We start from the raw sequence: 16,313 nt of genomic DNA, 5'->3' as shown, positions 1-16,313 counted from the left end.
CAGCAAACGCGCAGGTATTAACACAAAGAATTCACCTGACTGGGTTACCCCTCCGGCATTTCACCTTTGCTCAGTAAAAATAAGATATCCAAAAAAGGACGGAAAAAGTTAAAAATTTCTTTCACTTCAAAGGAAAAGGACACCCCAAAATGTTTTCGAGGTATTATCAGGTATCTTCCTACTGCGGCTCCGTTCTTCCGCCGCTTTTCCGTTTTGTCCACTGTCATTTTTTTTCCTTTTTACCTATTCGTGCGTCCAATTTGTATTTATCTTGTCAGCGTAAATCCGGTGCATCGGCTTATTCACAATTTGGAAGTGCCGCCCCCGGTGTAGAGAAACCATACAGCTGCACATTTGGACGAGGATATTTGCATCCAGGTGTATACATATGTATAAGTTTTTTTTCTTTTTTTTCATCCCGTTACGTGTATGTTCCGAAATTAAAAAAAAAAAAAAAAAAAATTAAAGGTCAAGGTTAAGGTGTACTTTCCTGTACGGACATTGTGCATACAGGGAAAAAACTCACGCCACTAAGGAGGAAAAAAAAAAAAAAAAATACACACACACACGCGTACACAAGTTAACAAAGTTTTAATGGAAAAGGGAGGTGCACATTAAAACGCACACATAAATGTAGCTTCCACAAATGGCCAAAGAACTGTTGTTATCTCAACGATTGCTTGCACGTGTACATATCTACACAGAAGAACGCGAATACACGTATGCCGCTTGTTCGTGCAGTTTGTTAAGTAACTCCCACTTCACCGCGCACAAATTTGTTTGCCTATCCGTTGTTTGTTTGTTTTTCCGTCTGTTGTTTTTTTGTTGTTTGCCTGTCTGCTGTTTGTTTGCGTTTTTCTGCCATTTGTATGATTGCTTTTTTTACTTCCCCTTGCGCAAGGCGCTTTCCATTTTAACGCCCCACAACATAAGTTGTTTCGCCCCCTAGACACATTCATGAACTTTCAAGTGTTTCACTTAAGATACCAAAGGTGTATCCCTTTCTGAGTTTTAAGCTCGCCCTTTGTTTTGTTCGCATTTTTTTTTGCCCATGAGTAAAAATATTTTACCTCTTCCTTTGCTAAATTGATGTGTCCAAAATTTTTGTTCGCACGCGGGGGGTCTACAAGTGTATATAACTTTTTTTTATTTGTTCCCTCGCTTCCTCGCTTCTTTGTTTCGTAATTGACGCGTAGTTTCAGCTGCGTTTCAGCTGCGATTCCGCTCCGTTTCTGCTCCGTTCCCGCTTCTCACCGCTCCGCTGTTGCGGCCCGAGCTTGCCACCGACAATACAATTATGACGAAAGCGTTTTTTCTCCGCGCCCTGGTGCTTTCCGTGCTGTCCTTCCTTTTGGCGAAGGGCGAAAATGACATAAGCAACACCTTTTTCAAGTTTGAGAATTGCGAGTCCACATCAACCTTTGCGAGCATCGGGGAAAATGGGCTACCTCAGTACGGCGCGGATAACGCGCTGACCAGGGGTTCAGGCTATTGGTGCTCTGAAGGGAAACACACTGCCAATGAGGTCATTTCGTGGACGGGGCATTTAAAAAATGTCAGATCGTTAAACGGAATCATCGTTCATTGGGCGTATTCCCCTGGGGAAGTCTCTGTCTTAGCTAGCTACGATGGGAGCGAGCCGTACGAAGAGGTGGTGCCCTACCAGGTGATCGAGTCCCGCGCGGGTAAGTTGTTGCGCAGCAGTAGTGCTCCAAAGCGCCAGCAAAATTAGGGGAACTCCGCCCCCTAACCCCCAAAATGGTAGCGGTTCCTGGCCGCTAAAATGATAGCGGCTTCTATCCGCTAAACGAATCGCCCTACCCCCCACCGCAGGCAACGTCGTGCAGAACATCATCTTCAACCACGTGGTGGTGGCGAAGTCGATCAAGCTGAACATGAGGCGCGCGATCCACGGGTACTTCGGCATCAAGTTTGTAAACGTGCTGGGCTCGAGGGACCCGACGCTCAGGATACAAAGCGGAATGAGCAGCGTGACGCAGGATCTGTGTCTACAGGTAGACGAGACGAACGAGGTGGTGCTGGACGGGTGCATCACGGCCATGTCATACCTAGACGGAAGAGACCTCTGGAAATTAAACGCGCAAAATCAGATATACAACCCGGTGACTAATTTTTGCATCAGTTTGAAGGACAACATGACAGCCAATGGAGGGAGAGTAACAATGGAAGATTGCAATGCCAGTTTGGAACATAACGACGGGCGTAGCACTTGGCAGTTGCTACCAAATAATCAGTTGAAAATGTTAAGAGAGGGAAATTTCTGTTTATCGCAAGATGGGCCCAAATCGGGTAGCATAGATGTAGCCTTAAATAAGCAAACGGATTCGACTCTATCCCGGGAGGATAAAAAATATTCCACAGATAAAGCTGTCGATGGGAACCTGGACACCTTTTGGCTCTCCCAACCGTTTAGCATAGACACTGCCCCCGATTCGGTTTATTTTAATATTAACCTAGGAAGTAGGTACAAACTGCAAAAGTGTATTATTGACTGGAAATTCCCCGCTACCAAGTATTCAATTATGATAAGTACTGACGGGGAGAACTTCAAAGAGGTTAGCAGCAACTTGGCAAATTTTCTGAGCAGCACTATTAATAACCTACACAGCTTTGAAGGACAGTACGTGAGGCTCAAACTGATGGCTCCTAATCCTGAGTTTTCTCAAGAAGAAAATTTATTTTATGGTATTAAAAAATTGTCTATATATACCAACAGGGTAAAATCAGTGGTGGAGGACTGTGATATAGTAAAAGATTCTGAAGACGCGAGGGACAAGTACTTTTTCGAATTCGTTTCCGAGGTAAACATGCAGGAGGGGAAAGAACTGAAACGGCTAGACGCAGAACTGCAGCAGTACGCAGAGAAGATACAAATTGAAGCTTTGAAAATTCAGAAACTAAATCCTCAGCTAAAAAAATGTAAAAATGAAAAGGAAAAAAGACATAACGATATAGCCAACATAAAAAATGTGGTACTGAAAAATATATACCATGTTATTAACGAATCGGAGAAAATTATCAGAAGAAATTCCTTCAGCTCAAATTATTCCACTTCGACGAAAGAATTGGGACAGACTCCTGAAAATGCAGCAGATGATTGTTTTCATTTGAAGAAAACGCTACCTAATTCGCCTTCAGGATTTTACTACGTTCTACCTGCCTGTTCACAAAATGTCCTGCGAGTTTACTGCGATATGAAAATTGGCGCTACTTACTACGTTCCAGCGGTGGACTCAAATTTGATTAACAAAATAAAGGACGTGGAAAATGTGTGTGCAATTTATGGCTTGAGTCCTATCCAACTACACCACGAAAGTCAGTTGCATGCACTTAAGAATCTTTTTCGCATTATGGATGTAAGTATAGAGAACCCCGTACCGCTAGCCATCAGAGGAAGGGGAAGAGTAGAAGGAAGCGGTCAAGACGAAAACGAGTCGCTTTTTTTTTCCCTAGATTTTGAAGAAAACGTCCATGCCATCGTCTCAAAATTTGGAACCCCAACAGGAAACACATTCGGGTTAGACAGCCAAGGAGTAGTCTTCTTCGATTCTTCCAACTCGGAAATGTCAGCATTTGTCTGCTCAGATAATGTAAATTCGATCAATTTGCCCGAACCCTTTGTTAACTTAAACTGCAAAACGAGCCTAAAAGGGAGTAGCGAAATTAAGAAAATGGTCGGAAATGAATACCTAATTAAGTGTCCCCATGATTGCTTAGAGAGGGAAACAGAAGAGGCCGTCATCGGGGGGGAATCCAACGTATACGCGGATGAAAGTTCCATCTGTCTATCGGCAATCCACGCGGGGATGTACGACAAGCATAACTTAATTCGCCTCAGAGTGGTAAACGCGCTGGCACAATATGAAGGCGTTTTTCAAAATGGAATCATCTCAGAGAGTTACACCAGCGAGGATGATGAAGTTGCCTTCAAACTGTTCAACGTACCACCAAAGTGTCCCGGGAAGTCTAACCCAAACTACACGTTCAACTTTCTCGAAAGGGACCAAACTGGGGACAACGCAGAGGAAAAAGAAAACGTGTATGTAGACCCATCCACCGCAGATGCCATAAACGACTTGGTCACCATCGTGAATAAGCAAGTTGGAAGCACAGACCCGACTTTTCTAGCACTAATAAATAGACAAGCCATTAGCATCATTTCCAATGCCAGGAGGTACCTCAAGCCCACGGAGCTGTTTGAAAAAAATATAGAACTTCTGTCCGACGAAACGTTGAAAGATGTGCAGAGAGTTTCACACACGATTAAGCTGCTAACTTCCAAAGTAACATCCGAGATGGAAAAGAGGAAGTACAAATTGGAGGCCCTAATAGATGAGAGACTCAGGCAGAAGGAGTTCGATTCGTGGAAATTGGACGGCACAATTGGGAAAGAGAACCTCTACAACGTGTTTGAAGTAATAAATTCTTTGCAACTTCAGCAAGGGGGGAAATGGGACCTCTCCGATAATCCACTTGAGGGAGGTATGACGGGGAACACACTCTCTCAGAATGCCCGCGTGGTTAACCCGATCGATGTGAGTACCACCACTATAGAGGGGACATTCCCCGGTAGCTACGCCTTCTTAAGATATAAGTCCTTCTACGATTTTGTCTTTTCCACGTATGTCCACGTGAAGGGCACAGGCTCAGTGGGAATCATTTTCAGAGCGCACGACAAGTATAACTACTACATGCTAGAGATGAGCAACTCTCTTTCCAGTGGGTTTAAGCGTTTACTAAAATTTGAAAATAACAAGCCAACAGAACTAGCCATTATTAACGATGCCGGGTTTGATGAAAACACCTGGTTTGTCGTTAGAATAGAATGCATTGGGGCCAAAATAAAAGTGAGCATCATTGGAAGTAGTGGTCCTCTATACGAATTACCCACCCCTGATATGGTCATAAATGATGACTTTAATTCCGCCGGAACAGTCGGGTTCTACACATACGGAATCGACTCTGTGGAATTTACCAACCCGACAGTTGAATCTGTTGAGTGCTTGTCTAGAGGAAGCGCACATAAAAACGTCTCCCCCTTGACATGTAATGTATATGAAGAATTTTTCCTTGGCAAGTTTAGCAAATCGTATAGCGTTTTCGACCCAGAAAATGCTCTAAATGGGCCATCCAACTGGAACTACGCCGCAAATGTAGCCAATGAAAAACAAGTCATTTTGCAAAACTCGAATATGAAAGGAGATGAAACAGCAAATGGTATTCCTTCTCTTGCCATCTTACAAAAGAAAATATGCGAATCGGGAATTTTCAACTTTTCTATCTATCCTAAATGTACCAGTGGAGTAGTAGGGGCAGTCTTCAAATTTGTAAACTCTCAGAATTACACCTTGCTAGAAGTAGGACCCAATTTTACCCGCTTGAGACAAAATGTGAATGGAACATTTCATCTGCTAGCCAAATCGATCATATCTGGGTATGAGAAAAACACCTGGAATCGCATCACCATATCGTTTAGCTCTTCCGAAATTAATGTTAATATGGGCACCGGTCTAATGACTTATCCTATTTTTAGTTTAATCGGTTTAGACCTACAAGGGGGACAACAGATAGGGTTCACATCGCACAACTGTAATGACATTGCCTTTAGTCACATTTTCATACACCCTTTTGATTTCAAGCCGTATAGTCCTACTCCCACCGTAGGAACTGAAAGTATGCTGCCTCTTTTTTCGACTGTAAAAGAAGATACGTTGGAAGGATCCCCACAACTGAAGAACCTTGTTGGGAACGCCAAAGGGGAAGATACTCCAGCTAGCCAAATTAACCACGCCGAAATTGAAAAGCATTCATTTCAAGATAAAAAGGATGACGTTGTAAAGGGAAACATCCACTACTGCGCTACGCACAAAAATATTGTTGACCGTTTGGCTTACTGTGATCAACACGGAGAGGAAAATACCTCAGACTGCACAAATAACTTCTGCAACTTTTGCTGTGAAAATGTCGCTTCAGCTGAGCAGGAGGATAACCGAACTTGTGTTGAGCTGTGCCAAAAGCTAGACGACAAAATTTTGGAGACGTCGGAAATTTTCAACTTCCTTAAAAAGTCTTGCATTGAATCTCCTAATGATCAGTTGAAAGAGGAATGCGAAAGTGATGCCGATAAAGAAGAGTGCCTTACAGACATGTGCCAAATGTGTTGCCAGTCCGTCACCGTCCCGGAGAAGCTCCTTCCCAATGGCGTCGACATGGGTTCCCTAATCGACCAGTGCATGTCCCTCTGCTGAGGGGATTGCCCATTTTGTTGGCAGCCCGTTTGGTCAAAATAGTGTCTACATTTGCGTCATAGCTGTGATCACCATCGCATTTGTATATGCACCCATTTGGTTAAGCAAAAATGGAGGAAAAAAAAACCCTCTGCGAAATTCGCCATTTTGGGGTCTCCTCCCTCATGGGGGATTGTCACTTTAAAGCACAAGTTGAAGAAGAAAGGGGGATTTACCGCACAGGTAATGAATCCACACACGTAAGTCCCCCCGCAGGCTGCTAGCACATGTGTGCATAATGAAGTGAGGCCACTTCGTTTAAGTCTGCAGAAAGGGTTCCCTTACGCGCTCCATTTGACGCGAAATGGTTGTACTTTATTACATTATGCTTTGCAAAAGGGGAGAGGCTCAACTGGAATTTTTTTTTTTTTCCCCTCCCCCTTTAAACATATCGCGCAACTTTTGAGAAGCGACTTCGGCGCTGAAAATTATGAACAGTCAGGTAAAACATAACAGGCGCGAACATATCTCACTAAGTCTGTGCGCAAATTGCGGTGAGAATTAAAATGGCTGTGACGGTGAGATGCCATAGGGGTGGGCAAGGAGGAATAAAACATTGTTATAAAAAAGTGCCCTCATCGCTACCATCCTCGCAACCATCCTCGATGTGTCAAAGTGACGTCACTGTTGAGATGGCCTCCAATTCGACAGGTTCATCCTGGTCGTGCTCACAAGATATACGGGAAAATGGCCCTCCTTTGTCTGAAAAGAAATATATATATATATATATATATATATATATATATATATATATATATATATATATATATACATATATATTTTTTTTTTCTTTTTCTCTTTCTTTAAATATTAAAACTGGTTGGGCCTCTACCCATTTGGTCTTACTTGGGATATGCCTCTCGAACTGTCCTGAGATACCACTTGTGCGTTTGCAAGCCTAGTTCGGGAAGGGGGCAAGCGGACGCATGTGGGGAAGGCCTCACGTGGGGATATGAACCTCTACACACAGATGAACCCCCCTGTGGGTGCCATTTGGAAAAATAGAAACCCAGCTTATTCGCGCAACGTCCAAATGAGAGTTACCATTTTTGATTAGAACTAGGCAAACGAAGGTGCAGCTAAGCAGACTGAGGCAAAAGATTTGGGGAGGGGAAAAAGGGGTGTCGCGCTTCGCATTTTGTTGTAATGCCGCTCTACCGTTTTGCCTATTCTCCATGTGTGATTCCGCCACGCGAGCAATTTCTTACCTGATGAAATTCCAGTTCAGCAGCAAAAAGGACAAGTAGATTAAAATTTCGGCGAAATAATGCGGGCAACTGACAAAGTAGAAGAGGCCCCCATGCGGCACTTTGTACGGGTTGTCTAACTTCTTTGCGTCTAGAAAAGGGGGGAAATCAAAATGGGATGAAATTCTCTTTCCTTTTACACCTTCTGTATTGAGATATACGCTCTTCCCCCTTTGCTCTCAAATTTTTAATAAACCTTTGGGACGAAGCTTGGCCAAGCGGACATGGGAATCATACTGAAGTGCGGCATAGAAAAGGATACATAAGTTGAGGCCCCTCTGCGTGGTGATCTCCAAACATGTATGCGTACGTCTCATCCCATTAGGATAAAATGGGGGAAGAGAGCAATTATCAAAAATTGACACCTATCTATGGAGGAAGGTACTTACCTGAATTAATGTTCCCAACAGGAATACAACAACAGGGAGTAACCCTACTGTTGTATACTCCCTTTTGTCATTCTTGTGGAGGGAATAGGGCGTTACAATGTAGAAGCTGAAGGGGTGGGGGGAAAAGAGAAGACGTTTTAATTTTGTTCCTTCATTTGGTTTAGTGCATTGGCGAGAGAGGGTCATCACGCTATGGAGGTGTGCCACGTAAGGTTTTTCGGGACGTTCTCCCTTTTGCGGTGTCCCCCCTCTCGCGTTGTTCTCTCCTCCCCCCCAGCCTTCATTACGTTACGCCCAAGAGGTACGAAAAAACGTGCATGACCGATTTCGGCGTCGTCCTGACGATGAGCAGCTGCTCCAGTAGCCTCCTGACCAACTGAACTTGAAGCAAAACGTTCGTTATGGAGATACAGTGGAGGGCTACAAAAAAAAAAAAAAGGAAAAGGTCTCCCTATGTAACAACACATTTCTGGGGATGAAATTAGGGGCGCCCTTCCCTTGGATTGTTCCCCCCTCCGCATTCTTAGACCAAACACATGTATGCACCCGCATGTGCTATTCTAATGTTCTTCCCATTTTGCAGAAAAGGGTTCGTTGGATGTGCATTACCGGTTTGTTTACTCTCAGCGCGTTGACTGAGGTCCTACGGAAAGGGAGCAAAAGGAAGCAAAAGGAAGCAAAAGCGCGCATGTGTTGGGGTGCCACGTAGGTGTGCTTCCACATGTGTGCCCTTCTACGCATGTGCACTTCCACACAGCTGCAGCAGCTACAGCTTACACAGATGAGCAACACAGAATTGACGACCAAGCCGACCACATAAAAATGCGCGAAGTGCTTTTTCGAAATTGTCATATGGTCTATCTTCCCCCTCAGCTTCGAAATCGCGGAGAGCGTTTTTTTCCCTTCCGTTTCACCCTTTTCAACTTTGATGTACAAATTCTTCCCATGCAGGGACCATTCATTTATGAATTTGAAATGGAAGGAAAGAAGGAGGGCAAAACATCCAACGGTGTAATAAGCTGTGCAGATAAGTTTTAGAATCCCTTCTTCGCCCAAGGCGTGTACCAATGAAGAGACGTCGCACATCATTTTGTACACCCCGTCAGGACTCCCTCTGGCTTCTCACTGCCCCCCTTTAAATTTTTTCCCCCATTTGTTAAACGTTTAACGGTTGGTTGCACACCCATGGCCACAGGCACACCTTTTCATTTTGCAAATGGCAGCACTGAACGGTCGAAGGGGCACCCTTTTAGGTGGCCACTACAAGCACATAACGGGTAAAGTGCAGCCGCATTTTATGTGCTATGCGTACCTTTCGTGAAAAGAAAAAAAAAAAAAAGAAAATTGCGTTCTTTTTAACCTATTTTTTTGGGGGGGAGAGGTTCATTTAATCAACTTGTAACTATAGTATGCTTTGATATATATTTTTTTTTTTTCTCATTTTCAGGTGCGAAGGGCCTCAGTCACCGTTCCCAACTCTGCCAAAGCATCTATGCGCACACAGATACTCCTGTGCATACGTGGGCAAATGTTTTTTCTTGCTTTCTTAAAAAAATCGATGTGCTCTTGGCACGTGATAAGCGAGAACTGTACACCCATTCAAACATGCAAAAAAATTAGGCGCGTTGATAGTTTACACCTTTTTTTATTTATTTTTTTTTTTCTTGTGCCACATCAGAGGCGGTGCCTTAAGATCCTGCGACGTACACCGAGATACTTGCGCCGGAACGTTGCCTTTTTTCGTGCAGTACCACGTAAGGGGGCACACGTGTAGACCCCTAGGCAAGGATCCTCTCCCCCTGTTAAACCCACTCCACAAAAACATTGCAACTTAGGCAATTTTAGATTAGTAAAAGGTTATTCCATCATGTGAGGGGAGGAAGACGCGTACCAAAAAAAAAAGAAAAAAAGAACGTGTCGTCATAGGAAGGGATAAGCTTATTTTCGTTTTGCAAAACGGTATTGCTTATCCACTACAGGTTCACGTATGTGTAGGTATATATCATTTGGGCGTTCTTTTGGTTCCTCCACGAGAAAGGACTCAGTGTAGCATAATTTAGTTATCCTCTCATTCCTCTTTTTTTTTTTTTTTTTTACCTACCCATCGATTTAGCAAAATTAATCTACTATTGTGCGTACACTTCTATACCCCCACCCCCGATGATGGACCGACTTTCCGCGAGATGCCCGCCAAATGAACGATGCATGGGAGTTCCTTCTTGCCCTAGCAATTCTCTTCCCATAGGGAAAATTTAGAATAACATCAAGGAGCACGCGAAACAGTTGACATTATACATGCTTCTTCCCAAGCGGAGAAACGCATCGTGTCTTTGGATGAACAACATATCACTTAAACGCTGTGCATTTAAAATGGCTTGCTCTCGTGAATTGCTACGCTACCATCCGATTGCTAAATGTACATGTGTCTATTTATTCATGCGAACATATACGCTCATGTCTATGGGTGAGGTCCTCCCCGCCACAGACACGGAGAAGGGACCCAGGCGAGGTCGCACACATGCATAATGTTCAAAGTGACAGAGTAATGCTTTTCTCTGGAGTCTTTCTCCCTTTTGTTTGCCCACCCTTAAAGCGAATGCGTCCATTTTGGACACATTATGAGGGAGGGAAGCTCTTCAAATTAGGGTAATGCGGTCAGAAGGTACCTTCAAAACTAGCAGAAATAGATAAGCGGCCTAACCAACTAGCTACAGGGCGCATAGAAATAGCTGCAAAATGTGGCTAACTAGCTGTGCAGAGCGCGCGAATGGCTTCGCCCCACTACGCTGTGGGTATAGCGGTCCACGTATGGCAGTTTTTCTCCACTTTTTCTCCACTTTTTCTCCGCTTTTTCTCCAAATGTAGAAGCCGATTTTCACGTTGGAAATATTTTGCCTCACGAGTAGCCTGCTCATCATACAATACGGAGGGGTGTAAAAAAAAAATAAAAAAAAATGAGCAGCCAGGGCACACATCATCATGCGTTTTCGTGTGTATGCCATTTTTTTTTTTACTCCCATTTGCGTTGTCCTGCGCGGTAAGTAAAAAAAAGAGTAAACTCAAAACGGAAATCGACTTTTCGAAATGAGTTTTGTGAGCAAATTGCACGGCATCACACATTCATTCGTTTGTTCGTTTGATTGCGCATTTGTTTGATCGTTTGTTTGCTCGTTTGCTCATTTGCTCCTTTGTTTGCCCTTTATTCCCCGTTTATTTGCCTCTTTTCCCGTTTATTTGCCTTTTTTCCGGTTTACTTGCCTTTTTTCCCGTTTATTTGCCCCTTGCTGCCCCTTTGTTGCCCCCCCCTTTGCTCATTTCCTTCCCCACTGGCCAATTCGCCCGTTCGTCGATTCACCCCCTGGACCTGCACTGCTGCCACCGCCGCTGCAAAATCGCACCGCACATTTGCAACAGACTCAAAGGATAATCATTTTTTTGTTTAAATAATTTGGCAGCATTTTTTCCCCTTTTTTTTTTTTTCTGGCACATATATACATTTCACTGACAATTGGCATATATGCACTATTCAACTTTTTTGCACAGAAATTAAAAAAAAAAAAAAAAAAAGCACAAATGGCAAGGCATTACCAGTTAATCCTTAATCAGACAACTCAAAAGGCAATCGCATGTTACACAAAAGTTTTTAATTAAATGAGGCACACATGATTGATTATGTATGAAGAGGGATTCTTTCCTTCTTTCTACAAGCAACGTTTTATATGCTTACCGAGTAAAATTTGCAGAACTGGTTTATTTTTTTATTTTATTTTATTTTTTATTTTTTTTTTTTAACATGGTTTTGTGTTCATTTTAACAGGGGCGCTCGTGCCACAAAGCGTGCAACCCTAACGCTCTGTCGTCACCACTGCAACCGTTGCTGAGTATTTAGAGGGGGTGATTAATCGCCTATTACACAAACGGATAATTTTGCAATGAGTAATTTGAAGCTCTTCTGGGGGGTGGGGAAAAATTAAAGAAAAAAAAAAAAAAATTGGCATTGCTAAAACAGTGCAGATGCATTTATGTTCATTTGTTTTTTGCTCCATTCGTTGTGTTTTACTTTTTTCTTAATTTCGTTCATTAGTGTTTTATTTTCGATCTGGTTATTCCCCCGGTAGCACCACCTTCACAGATACCTACGGGAACGTACGCACACGTACACACACGCATACGCACACGCTCACACACACCAATACACACATGAGTCAGGATTCCCGTGCATACGTAAAAATGAGGCCATGATTTTATTTCTTTAATAATTTGCGTTTGTGCAACCATGTGTTAAGGTACGGCCAGCGCAGTTGCCATCGGTTGCTCAGTCATCTGCCCAAGTGCCCCCCTGCGCGACTTTACCTGACGAACGAGGTTGTGCCCCCCCTTTGCATTGAAGACATTTTTTCGGTTTTAAATGTTTCTTTGTACTTTGCCCGTTTTGCGTTTTGCTCTGCTCACTTGGCGTTTTTTTCTGCTCATTTTGTGTTTTTCTCTGATGACTTTTCGTTTGCTCTGCCCATTTTTCGCTTTGATCTGCCCGCTTTTCTTTTTAACTCCCCATTTGTGTATGCAGTTTGAATTCCATCAGGGAAACTTCCCTCCCGCTTCCTTTTTAACCTTTGCGCAATGTCCATATGTTATTTCGCTTTAACGAATTCGGTCTTTCAACAGTTGTGTGCTGGGTGCTGAGCGGACGAGCGGATGAGCGGATTAGCGGTTGAACGGCTGCACGTCCGCGTAGGTACAGCCGCATAACTGCACGCAAAGGCGTCTGTGTCTTTGTCTGCGCCTGCGTCTTCGCGCTTGTGCCAGGATGCCTCTTTAGCATCACCAGCACACCGTGAAGGTAAATCCGCGCCACAATACATTTGGGCCCTTTCGAATTGGCAAAAAAAAAAGGGAACACTCTCCTCCCCAGTTTCCCTTCTAGATCGTCAAGTGCATACAAACACACATGCACATGAGTAAGCAGGGGTATGCACGCACATGGACGAGGGAGAAATCACTCGCCAAACAAGAAGCTATTATAACAAAGATACTATAACAAAGATATTATAACAATACGCCGAATGAACAATCGGAGCTAGCCAAAAAAAAAAAAAAAAAAGGGCTCAGATTTAATAAAACAAAATTGATCTACCAGCTCCAACCAGTTGCATAAAGGGGTGAGAGAACAAAAGATAGCTCTCCAAAAAAAATAAAAAACGGAGGGGTTAAGCCGCCATAAAGGTCTACCATATATGCGACCAATTACACGAGGGAGAAATTAGCCAAGGTTGCAACATGTCAAGTGGGGATTCGCTAGTAGAGAACAGTGCGAGTGGGGTGTGTAACAGTGGAGGTGGGGACAGACAGAAAGGGGGGCACACGAATGACACCTTCGGTTGCAGGAGTGGCAGTCAAAGTGGTAGCTCTAATGGAAGCCCAAATGGTAGCCAAAATGGCAGCTCTAATGGCAGCCCGAATGGCAACCCAAGTGTGGCTAGCAACGGAAGCACCCCCAGCAGCGATAGCGAAGCTAGCAACTACAGCGATGATGGCCGGGGAGACACACGGGACTTTCCACATACGCAGGAAAAAATGTTCAGAAAAAGTAAGCCGGTCCATAAGTACAAAGGAGACAAATCAAATTATGATGAGAATGAAAACAGGTACATGCCTCAGTGCAAAAATGGAGTAAGCGACGATATAAATTATGAAACGTCAATAATGCTAGACGAGCAAACAATTAATACGCATCATCTGGGGGATACGATGACACTTGACGATGGCGAGCATTTGAAGGAGACCCATGTTAACAAAATAGTTAACGTTGAGGAGGTGAAGCGGGGCAAAAATTACAACCTGAAGACCCCCATGATAGAGAGTGTGCATGATGTGGATGGAGTTAGTAGGCTACCAAACGGCCACGGGGCGACTGCCATAAATGCCATCACAAATGGCGCCACCAATTTTAGCTACCCATTTTGCAATGAACCCACGCTGAACGATTATGCTAAGGATAAATCGAGACCCCCCGACACGGATGAAGAAAACGAGGTGGAAGAAAAGAACGCCTTTCTCTATAATGGCCAGTTGCAAACTGGAAGGGAGGAAGACGCTTACTGTGGGGAGCTGCCCAAAGGAGGAAGAGATAGACAGAGGAATGCATGCCGAAGCAGAAGTGAGGAAATCAGAAGGTGCGATCCTGTCCCCTGGGAAAGCATAAAAGAAGATGAACAAGAAAAAGGAAGAGAGAAAAACATCAAGGAGGAAGATGATTACCAAAATGGATATCCCCTAGTAGGGGAAGAAAAAAAAGATAAACATTCCACCAGAAATTTTACAAAAAATTACAAAAAGGAGTTAAGAAAATATCTAGAATTGAACAGCCTGACGAGGAAAAAGGTACACATGGAACTGTTTTTACATCACCAAATTAATTGCTACGATTTGTTACTAGAAATAAGGAAAAAAATACCCATCTGGGGAGAATACGAAGCGAACTTTTTTTTTCATTGGAAAAAAATTATGACCATATGTATAGAAGAGTTAAAAATATACATCCTCATATTTAGATCTTTAAACATAGAAACGGTTAAGCATTTGGATTTTTTTATGCTAAAAATTATTGTAGATGAGCTAGACGAACTGAGGAAGGTGCATGAGCCTAATTACAAGCCTTTCATATTTACACAGGAGTGTCTAAATCGTTACGAATACTCCTGTCCATTTGAAAAGAGCCCAGATATTTACGTCAATATGAATGAATTTATACAGCCCTGGTATAGGAAGAATTTTAACAAGTCCATGGACATTAAGAAGTTTTTAAATTCCTTGGACATTTTGGAAAACCAGAAACATAAGTCGTATGTCATTCAGGCGATGGAGATCCCCACCTACATCTTTGACTTGTGCGACTTGGAGGAAGCAAAAAATGGGATCACCACGCCAAACGGGGAGGGGCCCCCAAATGGGGTGGAACCACCAAAAGGAGTGCTTTCGCCAAAAGGAGTGCTTTCGCCAAATGGAGTGCCTTCACCAAATGGAGCGCTTTCACCAAATGGAGTGCCTTCACCAAATGGGGTGCCTTCACCAAACGGAGTGCCTTCACCAAATGGAGTGCCTTCACCAAATGGAGTGCCTTCACCAAGCGTGATGGCCACGCCAAACGGGGGAGCCTCCCCCAATGGGCCCCCCTCTTCACCGAACGATGCCTCCAAGAAGGTCAAAAAAATGTGCGCGAAGAAGAAAGAAAATCACAAGGTGAAAAATGTAAACACTGCCGTAAACCCCAAGCCGAAGAAGAGAACAGGGTACTACGACCTCGAGATAGACGGGGTCGTTGCATCCTTTGAGGCCCGGAAGGGGGTTTACTATGACAAGTCGAGGAAGCTCTGGAGGGCGAACTGGAAGGAAAACGGGAAGATTCAGACGAAGGGATTTTCAGTCAACGGTAAAGAGGGAGGGGCGGCAGCGCGGTCAGCTGAACAGAGTGGCGAACTGGGCACATATGTGTGCGCTTATATGTGTGTGTATTTATATGTGTATCTATTTATATGTGTGTGTCTGTATGAATGTCTCCCGTTTAACGCTGCTTCGCTGCTGCTTCGCTGCTACTTCGCTGCTTCACCGCCTCTTCACACATGTCTGTACGCACACGTGCGCGCCTTTCCCCACCCCCTTCAGAGTATAAGTCGGTTCAACTAGCTAGACAAAAGGCAATCGAGTGGAGAGAAAAAAAGGAGGCAGAACTTCTGCTCTGACGCGTTACGCAAACATTCCCTTCATTTTTAATAATTCATTTGGCACGCATTTACCAGCTTCTCTAGCTTTGCATCTTTTTCCCTTTTTTTTTGGGGGGGAGGGCTGAAGGATGATTCTACTCGAAAGGGGACACCAAAGCGTTTTCTTTTAAATTTGCAGTGAGGACCATTCGCATGTCAACGAAAATGTTATTTTTTTTTTTTTATTTTTTTTTTAAGTGACAAAAGAGTTACCCTTTTAGTTTTGTCTCCTTCGAATTCTTTTAAGCGAGGAGTGTTTCTTCACGGCTGCTTGCGTAGGTGCTATTTGTGTGGGTACCTCTTGGCGCACGCGACCGTTGCTTTTTTCCTCTTTAATGAAGCAGCCCCAGTGGGCGTTTTTGCCCCTTGGCCAGCTTTACCAAATGGATGGACGCCCAAAAGTTGGGCCTTCCCCTCGATACCGTTCAGTATGCATGGAGAAGAGCCCAGGCGTGTGTTCACCTGTGCATGATTTCACATATTTGTGTGTATTTCTGTGCGCACCCGTACGTGCAAGCTCGCTTTCGCTCGTGTGTACACCCTTTTAAGGAGGAAGACATACGGTGGAACGAACGTTGCACCACCCCATTTTGTCATATGAAAAGGTTT

General features: G+C 43.8%; 3 protein-coding genes across 3 annotated transcripts, besides 11 other annotated features; 2 read left to right on the top strand and 1 right to left on the bottom strand.

The window, feature by feature from the left end:
• Positions 1 to 578: 578 nt before the first annotated feature.
• On the top strand, positions 579 to 6,577 carry PVX_117675 (LCCL domain-containing protein CCP2, putative). The gene is made up of 2 exons (XM_001615779.1): positions 579 to 1,685; positions 1,834 to 6,577. The coding sequence occupies exons 1-2, from the start codon at positions 1,298 to 1,300 to the stop codon at positions 6,267 to 6,269; spliced, it is 4,824 nt and encodes a 1,607-aa protein (XP_001615829.1). The 5' UTR covers positions 579 to 1,297; the 3' UTR covers positions 6,270 to 6,577.
• Positions 1,113 to 1,295: a microsatellite.
• Positions 4,023 to 4,109: a microsatellite.
• Positions 4,424 to 4,520: a microsatellite.
• Positions 4,717 to 4,738: a microsatellite.
• Positions 6,310 to 6,339: a microsatellite.
• A 115-nt stretch (positions 6,578 to 6,692) lies between the features above and the next one.
• PVX_117670 (3-oxo-5-alpha-steroid 4-dehydrogenase family protein) lies at positions 6,693 to 9,470 on the bottom strand. The gene is made up of 9 exons (XM_001615778.1): positions 8,722 to 9,470; positions 8,554 to 8,587; positions 8,232 to 8,364; positions 7,945 to 8,050; positions 7,752 to 7,791; positions 7,517 to 7,646; positions 7,353 to 7,396; positions 7,155 to 7,206; positions 6,693 to 7,010 (listed from the first exon to the last, which is right to left on the bottom strand). The coding sequence occupies exons 1-9, from the start codon at positions 9,031 to 9,033 to the stop codon at positions 6,977 to 6,979; spliced, it is 885 nt and encodes a 294-aa protein (XP_001615828.1). The 5' UTR covers positions 9,034 to 9,470; the 3' UTR covers positions 6,693 to 6,976.
• Positions 9,239 to 9,259: a microsatellite.
• A 69-nt stretch (positions 9,471 to 9,539) lies between the features above and the next one.
• Positions 9,540 to 9,573: a microsatellite.
• Positions 9,574 to 12,553: 2,980 nt separating this feature from the next.
• Positions 12,554 to 12,576: a microsatellite.
• A 587-nt stretch (positions 12,577 to 13,163) lies between these two features.
• Positions 13,164 to 13,253: a microsatellite.
• PVX_117665 (hypothetical protein, conserved) lies at positions 13,222 to 15,683 on the top strand (the record flags this gene model as incomplete). Its single annotated transcript, XM_001615777.1, has 3 exons — positions 13,222 to 14,895; positions 15,142 to 15,373; positions 15,607 to 15,683. The coding sequence occupies 3 exons, from the start codon at positions 13,222 to 13,224 to the stop codon at positions 15,681 to 15,683; spliced, it is 1,983 nt and encodes a 660-aa protein (XP_001615827.1).
• Positions 15,684 to 15,686: 3 nt separating this feature from the next.
• Positions 15,687 to 15,716: a microsatellite.
• Positions 15,717 to 16,239: 523 nt separating this feature from the next.
• Positions 16,240 to 16,274: a microsatellite.
• Positions 16,275 to 16,313: the final 39 nt, after the last annotated feature.

Source organism: Plasmodium vivax, chromosome 12, assembly GCF_000002415.2.
Source record: "Plasmodium vivax chromosome 12, whole genome shotgun sequence".
NCBI lineage: Eukaryota > Apicomplexa > Aconoidasida > Haemosporida > Plasmodiidae > Plasmodium > Plasmodium vivax.
This window is presented reverse-complemented; position numbering and strand designations above follow the sequence as displayed.

Excerpts from the sequence above, each read along its gene's own strand:
- PVX_117675 (XM_001615779.1), top strand. The coding sequence starts at position 1,298 with ATGACGAAAGCGTTTTTTCTCCGCGCCCTGGTGCTTTCCGTGCTGTCC. Across the intron at positions 1,686-1,833 it reads GGTGATCGAGTCCCGCGCGG|GCAACGTCGTGCAGAACATC; the intron begins GTAAGTTGTTGC and ends CCCCCACCGCAG.
- PVX_117670 (XM_001615778.1), bottom strand. The coding sequence starts at position 9,033 with ATGATGTGCGACGTCTCTTCATTGGTACACGCCTTGGGCGAAGAAGGG. Across the intron at positions 8,588-8,721 it reads ATTCTGTGTTGCTCATCTGT|GACCTCAGTCAACGCGCTGA; the intron begins GTAAGCTGTAGC and ends CCCTTTCCGTAG. Across the intron at positions 7,397-7,516 it reads CTGAACTGGAATTTCATCAG|TCTGCTTAGCTGCACCTTCG; the intron begins GTAAGAAATTGC and ends CTTTTGCCTCAG.